Genomic DNA, 13,930 nt, shown 5'->3' with positions numbered 1-13,930 from the left:
TGAACCCCTTCCCGGGCGGTATTTGGTTTATGCTACAGTACTAATACTCTGAGTCAAACAAACAAACAAAAAACCAAAACATGAGACTTATCAGTAACACCTTAGCATTATTTAAATGTGCTAAATTAGTCACAGCTCAATTTCAGGGTGGTGTGTTTTTTTGTTTTTTTGTTTTTTTGTTTTTTTTTTAAGTTTACACAAAAATAATCAGAAAACAGATTAAATCTTAAGATATTTTTAATAAGTGCTCAGTAAAGAATTGTGTGAGGACTTCAGGACAACTGCAGATAGCGACAGGGCAAGTTACAGACGGCACAAGGAAGTTTCTTCCACGGTCCTGCCTGGCTCTAGGCAACAGTCTACCTCAGAAATACCGCCTGCGTCGGCGAGCCGGAGCTACAGGAGCTCGGAGAGAGGATTTCCTGACTGCTTAGCACCGAGCACGTGCCGCGGAGCTCACGGAGAGAGACAGACAGACATCTAAAGAGAGGATGGGTCAGGAATACAGCAGAGAAGCTGCAGAGCGGGTTTCTGGATGGGTACCACCGGCAAGGGGCCAGGCGCAGCGAGGAAAAGCAGCGGGGATGAACATCAGGGAAAAACCAACCCAACCCGTCCCTTGAACCGTGTTTCTTTCAGCGCTTCTTTCGCTATTTAGGAGATAGACTGGACTAGGCCAAGGTGAGCATCCTCAAATATTCAGCAAGACTCGGACTCTTCTAAACACGCAGGGTCAGATTCAGCATGGGTTATTGCTGTTCAGCTTCTGCAGCGCGCCAGCCCCAAGAGCGGGTCTGGGGGCGGGGGTACCAGGACAGCACAGACCCCAGGTAAGCAAAACAGGGTTTGTTTTTGTCTTTTTTTTTTTTTTTGTCTTTTTTTTTGTTTGTTTTAATGGAACCCAGCCCTTAAGGCGACAAGTGACTGCACAAGGCAAATAAATACACAGCAGAGCGTTAAAGCCAGTAAAACAAACTGGAAACTTTTCTATTAGCCTTCAACTTTTTGGAAATAATAATAATTAAAAAAAAGAACATTTCTTCCACCTTAATATTCCCAGTCCCACCATCCAGTTTGTTCAACACTTTAAAGCTCAGGAACGCCCCAGCTCTTCCGCAGCAGAGCCGGAGGAGATTCCAACTTTTGGCAAGCAGTTGGGAGACTTAACAGAATTAAAAATAGGAACATCGGAGGACTAGATGTCGGTCACATCTGTAAACATGTTATACATCTGAAAGTTACACACACCTGTGAAGGTGGTACACTTTATAGGTGAAACAGAACTATTTGCGACTGGCCAACCACACATTTCTGAACCTGGACTGATACAATACATGATTACTATATAGTATTACACTACGGTATTATACTATATAGTATTTTATACATAAAATGGAGCAGGCAATCCATAGTCAAACTTTCAAAACTAAGCGTGGCAGAAAGCTAGCAATCTTACAAAGGTACAGAATTAAGTTTCATTGTCCCACCATGAACTTAAGCGTCTCATTCAGGAACAATCTTATTAAAAGAACAAAAACAATTAAAAAACGCATGCTACATACTCCTAGTTAACAACAACAACAAAAAAAGGATAAATCTAAGCACAAGGGGTAGGCAAAAGTTTTGGACCTATCTGCTTCCTGTAATGCCCCATAGGTCCAGGCTAATTTTAGGAAACACCAGCTGCTCCTGACCTTGATGCCCAGACATTAGCCAGTAGTGGGCCACCAGCACCCACGATGAGCACTGGGCACGTCTGGAGCTTGGGCAGGTCAGGAAAATCCATTTTTGCTTCATTCATTGCTCGCTCTTGCACTGGACCCTGTGAACTTTCCACCTCAGAAAAAAAACCCAGAAAAACTACCCAACCCCAAGATGATTTGGACGCGCTACACAAGCTGCGATGGGACAGAGCGGGTTACACAGCAGGAGCCTGCAGTCTGCTCAGCCTTCTCTACCACTGCTAGGAAGCTTTCCTTTCCATGGGATTTTTTTTTTTTTTAATTTTTAAATTATTACTTTCATTCCTAAGTCCTCCATTTTTATAATAAAATATATTTTTATTAAGAGATAATTAGAAGCAGAGCCCGGAAATACACAGACTGCATCAAAATATAAAAGAGCATTTCCAATGGGCAGGTGCAGGAAGCCCAGCCATTGGTGTTCTATGGACAAATTGAAAAGGATTCAAATTCCCATTTTTCTTGGCTTTTTTTTTTCTTTTTTCTTTTTTTTTTCTTTTGAAAATTTTTAAGAGAAAAAAATAATTGAAGGAGGGTGAAAGTTAGCAGAACTCAATTTCTCTTCAGTTTTCCAATGAAAATGGGAAAAAAATCCGGCACATTTAGTGTTAGGAGACAGACAGGGCAAATATGAAGCACCTACAGTTGAAAGCAGAAGATTTTTTTTTTTTTTTTTTTTTTTTGCTCCCAGTAATACAATGGCATTAAACTGTGGGAACAGTGGTTTTTTGTTGTTTTTTTTTTTTTTTTTTCTCTCCATATTAAATGCCTAAACAGATTGCTTATTTTTGCATGTTGTCTTTTAAAATGAGAACTCTTCAGCTGCAATAGTCCAACGTGTAACTGGAGCCAGGTCAACTGTGTGACTTCACCATGCATCCTAGAACTGCAGTATTACCATCCTTCCCCCAGAAGAATGATGTTTTAAAGACAATATCCCCAGCATAGGATTGGCTGCTTTACTCCTGGCAAAACATGTGGATTATAATTCTCTGGAAAAAACCAAAAGAAACTGCAAACTTCAAGGCGTTTCTCCAGCATTCAATGGAAAACAAAACAGAAATAAAACCCCAACAAACAAACAGGGGAGGTGGAAGGGAAAGGGGAGATGAAGGATGGTGAATCATCCTGATTTCCCTGTGATTAGTGTGTCACTACAGTCACAGAACAAGAAACAGAAACCTTGTCAAGTGGAAATGCCTCTCCAGTGGGTTGCTGTTGCCCATGCAGACGACAGCAGGAACTTTAGAACCGGGCTTGTAAATTGAGTCTGTATTCGTTAATCACTTGCATTCACTCTTTAAACAAAAACAAAACAAAAAAAAAAAAAACAAAAAAATCTATTCAGTACCGGAGATTAAATAATCATGTGTGTAGTCTCGTTGAAATAAATTTTCAGATTCCTTAAGAAGTCTAATTACTTTCAGTTGCCATTTTTAAATAACTATATATATATTTGTATATATTATCCTGTGATTCTAGTTATGGTTCCTCTGCTGCACTGAAGATTTAGAAGGAGCATAAAAGCCTTTTGTCCCCCACGAACAGCACAAATGCTGCAGAAAGGTTATAACAGGCAGTCTCGTCTTGCTACCTTCATTGATCCGGGCGATCCATGGCTTCATCATAAGTGATTATCCTTTTGGGATCTGGAAAGAAAGCAAAACCCTAAGTTTTTGACAAGGTATTTTCAGGACCTGTGGCTGAAGACATTCACAAGAGATGTGCAAGGTACTCAGCTGTTAACAGACTTTTCCTGAGGACCCCCGGCAATGCCATCTCCTGCAAATGCAGCACTACGAGAAGCACACAAGTCTCCACTTACTGCTCTTCCCACAGGCTAAGACAGAACATCTTCGCAGGTGAAGTGTGGGGATACACCAGAATTTGAAACTTACTCTTGGGTGTGACACCCAACACCACAAATAGAAAGCAATTATTGTATACACGATGGGAAGACTCATTAAATCTAATCTGACACTGGTTTTATTGCTCTTTTAGAGACTTTGCCTCTCTAAGCCCCCCACCATTATGGTAAAGCTTACTGTCCTGACTTCGTGATCCAAAACACAGATAAACCCAGACTAGAAAGAGCAGGCGCCGAAGAACTAAACTTGGGCATCTCTAGACACCAAGACGACCTGCTCTCAACACCCGTCCCAACAGACAGAGCAATCTGGTTTATTTATTCTTTCCAATATCCTTACCTTGCTTCTGCAAATTCCAAACCGATTCCATTTCTGTGGAGGCAAAACGAGAAGACCGTTGTTACTATGCAGATTTATGCTGCCGTTAGAGACAACTCAAACACGCTTTAATTTTCTGAGCGTGGCACGACACTGCTGCAGTCGTGCTGAGGCTTTCAGACCAAGCCAACCCCATCCAGCCCAGCCCCAACCCAGCCCACAGGATTGCACGAATCTGACACGAATGATCCAGTAATAAAAGGCAGAGATGGCTGTAACGTGGTCTTAAGGGTCAGATGGTCAAACTGAGCATCAAAAACATCATCGCCATTCTCCACTCCGACAAATCACCCTTTGGGCTTCACTATTCTGACTCCAATGCTGCTTCACACATTACAGCCCCCACAAGTAGCCTGCGGAGATGATTTTTTTACAAGTTGAGACTTAGCGTGTGTGAAATCAGAACCGCTGGACAAAGCGAGTTTCTCCTGGTTCACAGCATGCATCTGCTGAAGCACACCATGCAAAGATTGCTCTGCTAACGTCACTGCGAAACCACTGCCAACTTATCATCCAGTAACAAGGTGCGATGCTCCAGACACCTGGCTGCCTGCTTGGCTTGCAGCTCCTTCCCCAATTTGCCTCTACAACGCTAGAGACAACCCAACCCTCCCAAATTCTCGCTGAAAGAGCACATGCTTTTGAAAGACATAACAGCAGAGTTAAATGTTCTTTTCATTCACATTAAGAAACAGAAGGCTCTTCCCTTTAAAATATCCCCAAAATTAAGCAACATCTTTAGAGACCTACTCAAAAGAACTACATTTAGTCACTATCAAGTTGAAATTTTGTGAGCTAAAATATTTATAAAGACACTAACTGTACCCTGCGCCCAAGTTCAAGAGAGAAAATTATAGAAAAGGTGCATTTAGTAGGGACACAACCTGCAAGAACAATCTTTGAAGTCTGCCTTCCACCAGAAAGGAGGGTGACCTTGGTAGGGGCTAGGAACGGAGCATGGCAATGGATTATTAAGCCACCCAGTATGTGCAGTAAAGCACAAAACAAGGCAATAAGTACACTAACCGGCATGGGAAAGGAAGAAAAAACACTACAAACCCCATGGCCTCAGCACGATGTGTGCCAAGTGTCACCTCCATCAATCGCTTGCATGTTCGCGTCCCTTCTCCAATTCTTCATCTGTCTTTTGTCTGCTACAATCTCGAGCTCCCCGGGGCAGGAAATTGCATGCAAATAAATATTGCCAGCCCTCTCCATGCAATTAAGTCTTTTGTAAGGAAGGCCCCGACAAAATTTTAGGAGGTCTGTTATTTTTGCATCATGGTAACAGCAGCAATACTTTGCATTTTCATTAGGGGAGCCCCGAGTGCTCTGGGGAATGGTAACCAGCCTCTAACACCCCCAGGGATACAAGCAACCTTCGCAAGGGACTACCTCCCTCATCCACCAGATGCAGACTCCCCAGAAGTAAAATGAACCAGCTACTAAAATTACCTCCAGCAGAGCTAGTTTTCCGTTCACAGCCAAGTTAGATGCATCATATCCTAACAGCTAAAGAACATCACCTATTTTAACAGCTTTCCCCAAAGGCAGGGGACAGAAAATTACTCTCAAGTTGTTGGTTCCTCCACATTATAGCACTGTTCAAGCTCAAGGGAGAGGCTGAAGGGCTGCCCACCACCATCTCTCTGTGCAAAAGACCACGCTTTCTTTTGCACTTCCATGTGGTCCTAACTTCATCGGACACCACAAGTCTGTGAACTGCTTATATTAAGATGCGCCTGCCAAGATAGCCAGTGAGATATTATCAAAAACAAAACCCCCCTTCAAGTTGCCAAAATTCTGTTTTTAAAAAAACCCTAACAAATCAACATCCAAACCCACCAACCTTTCCAGACTTCAATCTTCCTTCTTCAGAAGGGGAGGCAGGAGAAAGGGTGGTGTAAAATGTCCTATAAACAAGGTGCTCCCCTCTACCTGGCCAGCAGCACGTGGATATGGGATAGCGCAGGTTAAGCGCATTTAGCAAGTGAACTTCACAGAGGAAAAAAATAAATCTTGGGCTGACTGCAACACAAAGCTAGGCAAAAAAAAGGTTTTTCTTCAATCTTAAAATGGAATTTTACGATTTATTCTGCTTTACTTGGTAAGACATTGGGGTAGGTTTTCCTCGTGGTTCTGGATCTGAACCTATGACTGTCCCCAGGTGCTGTGACAGGCGCCACGACCACTGTAACAGTGACCAGACAGCCCTCAGCGACCAACCTGCTGGACTGGCAGCTCAGCAGAGCCACTGCCGCACAAGCGCTGGCTCCAGCTAACCAGAGCAGTAAGCCCAGGGATGCAGGGTGGAAGAAAAGGCAGCCCTCACGAGCTGGTCACGTAAGAGGCCCCAAACCTCCTTCCAGCCCTCCTTCCCTGGGCTCAAGGAGCTGCTTTCCCTGGAGAAAGCTTCCAGGGCGAGTTCAAGCAAGGACTCTTACCATCGCTCACCCCTGCACGGAGGTATCTTCACTGTGGGTCTGAGTCCGCCTCTCTGAGATACCAACCCAAAACCTGGTACTGCCACTTTCCAAAGCAGAAGGTGGTCAAGACCTGTCCAAGAGACAGTGGCCACCATTCCCAAAACAGGACACGCAGCCAGGGTAACGGCACACTTCCTTCTCAGCGGACTCCAACCCAGCTAGAGAAAATGCCATCAACAAACTCTTGCACAACCCGGCGTCAAAGCCAGCCCTGCTCCGAGCCAGGGGCAGAACTAGGTCACCTCCTGTGCCCCTTCCAACCTCATGTTTTCCAGGATTTTTTACAGTTAGCTGGCCTCTCCACAGCCCTCTGGCTTGCAGTGTGCTGAGGAATTGCCGACAGCCACATCCACCTAACGAGCTTCGGGGAGATGAACCACTTTTTCTGGGGACCATCAGCAAAACAAAGGATCTGCGGAGGAAGGCTTTGATGTCAGGAACAGACTAAGGCACACTCTGGTGAATGGTAGTGAGATTCCTCACAGGTCAATAAACTTTATGGCAGGACTGGTACACAACCTTGGAGGGGAAAGAAGTCTTTGATAGGCACTCTTACACACATTTTTTGTGCTAGTGAGGCTGCTCCTGCCAACAGGAGCGTCTGTACAATGCCACAGCACTAGCTCTTTGTTCTTATAAATCTAACACACATATATATAATTTTTATATATATATAGAAAAAATTGACAATGGTCCCTAAAATAAAGTCCTAACCCCCCCCAACAAACCCAAATGCAAAGAAGGACCATCCTTGTCTGACTTTTCTGCTTCTATCTGCAGGACACAATGATTAAGTTAGGGGATTGCTCCGGAAACAAAGCAAAGGCTAAAAATTCAATGCTGTGGAGACTGATCGCCGTACCGAATATACTGTACTCATCCTGACAACTGGAAAAAGCAGAGACTTGAAGGAGAATTAAATCAGCTTTTGCCCGACAGCTCAGGCCCCACAAGACCATAAGCAACAGACTGAGATCTAACCCCTTCCCAACAAGGGGGATGGGAAACCAAGGCTTTTTTTTTTTTCCCCTCTCCTGATGTAAAGGACAAAAATTGCTGAATTCACAGCTCTGCTATTTCTTCTGACCCAGTTCACCATTCCGGCGAATGCCACTCCTGGCTGGCCCACGCTGCCTTGTTCTATTTTCCATGCTGCTCTTCTGCTTCTTCACGCGAGCAGAGATGCTGGTGCAACCGAGATGCCAGGAAGGAACAAAGCAGCGGCACCAGCAGAAACTTAGGGGTGAGACACAAGAGGGAAACACTGCAGTTTACTTGATCATTTGCTTTGTAGCTAAGGACAAGCAAACTACCGAGCTTCCCACCACAAAGCTTGCCATAAAGAGTGTTAGTGACAGCCTAGCCTGGAAGACTGCAACTGCCCAAACACGAAGAAATTCTGCAAAGCGTTGACAATTACTCTGATATGAAACGTTCCATCCAGCTGTCTTTAAAAGGAGGACTAAAGCTGTAAGAAGAAATTGATTTCAATAGAAGTAAAGCAGAGAGGCTGCCAGCCTCCTTTTTTTAAGGACCAAAAAACCTGCAAAGGACCAGTTTTACCTCAAAATATGAGGATCTTGGCAATGCCACACCGAGGCAGAGGTAGGGACAGCATCCCTACATGAGAGCATCTCTCTTTCCTCGTCCTTCCAGCCTCCCATACTAAGCTACAGTCCCTGTCTCCATCCACATCATCAGCAGGCTCACTAGCGCCCAGCTACATCAGATCTACCTTGCTAAATCAGGTATGTCACCCGTGAGTGTTTCAAGCACCGTCACAAACACCGAGCGGCATGGGCTGGCAATGAAGGCAGCCACGTTGAAGGATCGTGTTTTACAGTCAAGCAGATCTGATGATCACAGGAGTCTTTCTGCCCTTTAAAAGGAGAAAAAAAAAAAAAAAGCAAGGCACAGAGGAAACCAGCACAAAAAGCATCCAATGAAGAACAGGAGGATGTGTCATCAGCCTTGCCAGCACACTCCCAGTGCCCTGACTTTTGGGGAGAAAGCAATCTGGGCACACGCAAGCAAGCGCAGCGTCCTCCACCAGGACCTTGCCTCCGCTCTGCAGCCCTCAGCCTCACACCCCAGCACAGCCTTGCCACCACGCAGGGTGCTGCAGTGGTTCAAACAGGGTCACCGTACCACAGCCAGCCCACCCCGTGCGTTACCTCCTCCATCCATCCTTTCACAGGGAAGCTGTGAAGCAGTTACAACCTATAATGCCTCTTGCAGTCAGCGGGCAAAGCGTGCGCAGGAAAGCCTGGTTTGCAGGAACAAAGCTACTGGGTAAGCTGGAGGCTTTCCCAGAGCCTATTTACAGTCCAGGATGAGAATCCACATGACCTGATCACAGCTACCGATACAAACAGGGCAAACAAGGGTGCAAACTTGCGACAGACAGGTTGAAGCAGCACTGCAACCGCTCATGCTAGAGTCCATCCCTCACTGCAACGCCCAGAGCTTCATCCTTGCACCTGGGGCCGCTTGCACTGAACTACCATGCGTGGAGGAGATCAGTGCTCCACACTCACCTCTGTCCTTGCCCCACAACTGTTTCTCTTTGTGTCCATAACCCTGGAGGCAGGGCAGATTTGAAGATCAAACTATTGAGACTTTGCTCAAAAACAAACAGATCAATCTGAAGAGGGAGAAGTTCACCCTCCTCTTGAAATCAAAACCAAACAGTCTGAGGATCCAGCTGCCCGGGACATCTGAACATTGGCCCAGGCAAACCTGTATGCTCTCCTGAGCGGGCAGGAAGGGAAGACAGCTTGTAAAACTTAAGTGAGTGAAATCATTCTTTTCCTATTGCAGAGGAACTGGTTGGCTAGGAGCAGGACCTCAGGAAAACATTCCAAGATAAATGGAGAGAACGGTGTGGGAGTCAGCCACTGCACTGCTGTCCTGCAAACCCACCCCGGCAGCTCCATTTTCTAGGCATCTGGCAGCACGCTGTGCCACGGGCGTCCACCCACGGGGCTCTGGTGGCAGGCCATGAAGAAGGGACAGCTTTTTCCACCTGTATGGGGCAGAGGAAGGTGCTGTTCCTCCCCATGCCCCTTAAGCCAACTCACCGCAACGGACCTGAACGCCCACAGAGCTGCAACACCCAACACCATCACAGAAGACTACTAAGACCTGGACTAATCTCCTGCTTTGTAAAGCAGCAATAACACCTGAAGACTAAGTAGGAGAAAGACAAGCTCAAGCTGTTTGGAGCACCCCTACCACTGCATTAATGCCAACACTGATTAGAAACATCCATCATCTTTCACCGCTAAGTAACACCTTGAAGTTGGCACAAGCACAGCTTGAAAAATGAATCGGCTGGGAGGAGTGGTGGGGCAGGAACCCATCTCCCCAGGGCATCACAAGGGTGCTTGCTCTGGATGCTCATTGCAAGAGCATTCACATGCAGAGGCAAGGAAAGAGCAGAAAACAGTATTTTAAAAAGAGTGCTTTAGGTGTCCATTCTTGCCATTGAATGTAATTAACTCCTGCGTTTAGAATAACTAAAAGCAGCCAGACTTTGAAGTTAACACCTCCTTAAGAGGACATGGGAAGGGAGTGTTCTTTATTTTCCTGTTGTTACTATTGTTTTAGTGGGGTCTGTCTTTCACGCAGCTAGTGAGAAAAGGAGAGCTGAGGAGTCTTGCTGCGGCTGTAGAGTTGCTTTTTTACGAGAAAGTTTAGGCTGACAAAACCAAAAAGAGATAGACTCAGGTGTTAGAAAAATTTTCAAACTGTTAAGAAGAGAATTGCCAAGGACTTCCCTTCCACACCATGCTACACTTTCTGGTACCCCCATTTTCTGATGAGAAACTGGGATTTAGGTTGCAGGCAGACACAAGAAACAAGAACAGGAAGCTTGCTTTAATACTGGAATAGACTGAGCAGAGGGTAGAGGATGAAGACCCAGATAAAAACAACTGATGAACACTGTTCTCAGGAATATTAGAACTTAAAACGTTAATGTCTTGAGGGTGGGATAACCTGGAAAAATATCTGGAGTTATGATTTTTTATATGACCGGGCGTACTATTACCGATGGAAGACATCTAAGTTTCTGTATGCTATACAAGGAGCTTGCGAACAGGTAAGTCAAGAACTTTGCAGTGGGTCAAAACACACCCAATTTGCCAACGCCACCCAAATACCAAGCCCTGTGCAGAGGGGAGCAAGACATTACCCATGTACGTATATGGAACAGTAGACAAAAAATGGATGACCACCCATTTCCCCCATCAGCTAGGGGGATGTGGGGAGAGGGAAGAGGGGGGTGAATAAAAAAGGAACTGCCCCTGTGTTGTCAGGGGTAGGTAAGAAACACTGTGCCAGAAGGGAACACGCAACCGGGCTCCTGCTAACGCCAAGCCAGGACCAAAAGCCAAGAACTGCCAGAAGACGTCAGGGCTGCTGTGGCTGAGGCTAAAGCATCCCACAGGCTTCCCTCTCCTCCTTCCCAGTTTAAAGCGTCTGTATCATGTTTAAGTCTGTTAAGTCTCAAAAAAAAGGAAAAAAAGGAGCTGGACTACAAAGGACTCCATGAAAGCAGTAAAATCGTCTGAAAGATTTGGCCTACAAAGACAAGGAGAGAATTAAATCTGCAGCTTACAGAAGAGTTGATAAGCAAAGATTTGTCTTGTCGTTGCTGTAATACTCAAGAAAAGCAGGGAAAAAGTATGTGTGGAGTTCACTTAAAAAAAAAAAAATCACACCATGAAAAGCCATAGGAATAATTTTTTTCTTCCTTTAAAGCCATGATTTCAGGGCCTGCTCCGCCCAGGGAGAAGATACAACATTTTGTGGTAGAGGTGCAAGCACAGACTATGAAGCCTTTTCAGTGACAGAATATCACCTGGTAAACCTGTAACAGAGCAGGTGACCCTACACTTCTAACTCCTTCCAGCGCCCAAGAAACTCAGGAGGACCTGCTTGTTCCACAGGAATTAAAACATAGGGGTGATACTTAGCTAGTGTGTTCTATCAACATCACTTACACTTGTCCACAGGAATAGGGTAACAAATACCTCTTAACACTAATTAAACAACCATTTGAATAGCTTTCCCAAACCATTATTGCCGTTAGAGATGTATGCAAGCAAAAAGCTCATTTTTAAAGTAATCAGAATTGCTGTAAGGAATATATCATGTTAGAATATTGCACTTAAAATAAAATAAAAAAAAGAGAATGCCCTTAGGCAGCAAGTTAAGCCATTACCTTTAGTGTGATATAGAATAGCAGCCCTCAGGTCAAAAGAACCCCAGCTATCTTTCCTTTCTAGGCCTCTCTGGTACCTCTGTTCTTTGGCGGAGGCTAGCAAATTGTTCGTAGGAGAGGCCAGAGGATTCTCTATTTCATAGTCTTTTGAAAGAAACACTAAAGCACCTTGGCTACCGGTGTCTGCCTTTTGTAGGTCACCTGTGTGATGCGACTCCAAAGCTAAGACACCGCCCTCAACAGCAGTCCCAGGCTTAAGAACAGCACTAAGAATTTGAGGGCTAGTCCGTTTATCCAGCTCATAAGCCTTAGGAAACACAGGTTGTTCAGTTCCTGAGGGAATGATTTCAGCACACTGTGAAACCAAAGTGGCAGGATATTCCCCTTGAAATGTCACTTCCATTAACTGATTATCTGCAGATTTCCCCACAACAGTTTCGGGGCCAGCGCTAGGCTCGTTTATGAAAGACAAGCCCCACTGATTCTGGAAGATATCTCCCAGGTTCTGCTGATTCGTCTGCGATGGGAAATCGACTTGCGCTGTACCCAGAAGCACAGTTTGCATATTTGAAGGGTAGATAAAAAGGCTAGATTTCTTTTGTTCGAGAGCTGTTGAAGTTGTACTCATGTCCTGGGGTACTGACTCAGAGGAGGTTGATGGTACAGTACTAGCAGCAGTTGAGAGCAGTGGCTGGGTCCCCGGAGAATAGACACTTCCATCAGTCCCTGCCAGAATCGGCCCATTCGAGAAGCTAGCAGAAGTAACAGATTTCATAGCAGACATGGGGACTTGGGACAGTCGACTTGATGTTTGGGCCTGAGTTTCCCCGGCAGATGACGAAGACGACGAAGACGACGTGGATGGGGTTTGAGCGGCTTTGTTGAGGTTTTCTTTAACTTTACTTGCATAACTTATTTTGGGAACAATTTTAGCACTGCTATTGTCCACCGGAAAAACTGGGGGTGGTTTAAATAAGGTCCATGAGTCCTCTTTAGACGTAGCTGACGATGCATGCTTCCCTTTAGGCCGGTCATCAAACTTCTTGCTGCTAATCCCAGGTTTGGCATCAGAGTTTTTTCGCTGTACATCCCCAAGCCCAGGCTTTCCCCGGCCTGCTCCACCAGCCCCAGCCTCGTATTTCCAAACAGGCTTAGTATTTTCAATTCGGTTCCCCTTTTGTTCGCTATAATCAGGCTTGAAACTCTCAAGTTCCTGTTTTAAGGTTGGTGCGCTGACCTCCTGTTGCATTATTTTGTCCTGTACTAGATTCAAGTTCTCACAACCCTTGGCACTGTTGCGCCTGCCTTTCCGTTTTTTAGGCGTAGTATATCCACTCTCGGAGCCGCTACCATCGTTATCGGCCCCTTTGCCTACGTAGCCATTTGTGATATAGCTAGAATTATTGGTTACCACACCGTTTGGAATAGACACTCCCTCTGACTTGTCTGAGGACTGGCTTTCTCTAACTTTATTTTCATAGGACTTCTCATTCTTTTTGTCCATGCTATTTTTCTGAATGAAGTTCTTGGTTTTGATTCCAGCTTTCCCCAAAGCACTGGCCTTCACAGCCTGCTTTGGGGTCACGTTAGTGTCTACGAGCTGCTGGCTGCCATTTGGTACCCTGGATCCTGGGGTGGTGGTTTCATCAGAGCACAGGCCCTTTAATGACACTTCTCTTTCTCCTGCGTTACCATTTAGCTCTCCATAGCCTAGAAGAAAGCAAAAAACAACAAAAGGCAAGAATTAGAATGTGAAATGTTAAACTTTTGATTGCAGAAAGCTGTGATCAGCCCCAAACATATCCAGTCTCCTCAAGCAGACGTTTTAAAATGGGAAAACATCTAGTCTTTGATGTACGAAAGCACATGCTTATTTGCTGGAAACCATGGCAAGAGGGGTTAAGCAGAAGGTACCAGCAGCTATTGACCCTCACAAGGTGACGTATAGATAACAAAACAAAGCAAGAGAATATACAGCTACTACGTAAGGAAAATATACTGCAGTAAAGATCACCAGCAAGCTGGGAAGCTATTTCATCAGCTATTTCCAGATCACACAGAGGAAAAAAAATAATTCCCAGGATGCTTCAAGATAGAGGATTCTACTGCCTTTGCCACAAGATTTGTTGAAGTTCCAAACCCAGACTGTAAACAAGGGCCTACTTCTATAACCTCCATCGGCTCCCAGGCCTCCTACACCAGCAGCCCTCCTTCCCACCCTCCTCCCAA

General features: G+C 45.2%; 1 protein-coding gene across 1 annotated transcript; it reads right to left on the bottom strand.

Moving 5' to 3' along the window:
- Positions 1–2,777: 2,777 nt before the first annotated feature.
- Positions 2,778–13,482, bottom strand: NUFIP2 (nuclear fragile X mental retardation protein interacting protein 2; the record flags this gene model as incomplete). Its single annotated transcript, XM_010293242.1, is given in 4 exon segments — positions 2,778–3,391; positions 3,950–3,982; positions 11,702–13,438; positions 13,441–13,482. Coding segments are annotated over 4 exon segments (1,865 nt in total), but the record flags the coding sequence as incomplete, so codon positions are not given.
- Between the last annotated feature and the right edge of the window lie 448 nt (positions 13,483–13,930).

Source organism: Phaethon lepturus, unplaced genomic scaffold (genome assembly GCF_000687285.1).
Source record: "Phaethon lepturus isolate BGI_N335 unplaced genomic scaffold, ASM68728v1 scaffold39708, whole genome shotgun sequence".
In the NCBI taxonomy this organism is placed as follows: Eukaryota; Metazoa; Chordata; class Aves; order Phaethontiformes; family Phaethontidae; genus Phaethon; species Phaethon lepturus.
Note: the sequence above shows the minus strand (reverse complement) of the source record. Positions and strands in the feature narration are given on the sequence as shown.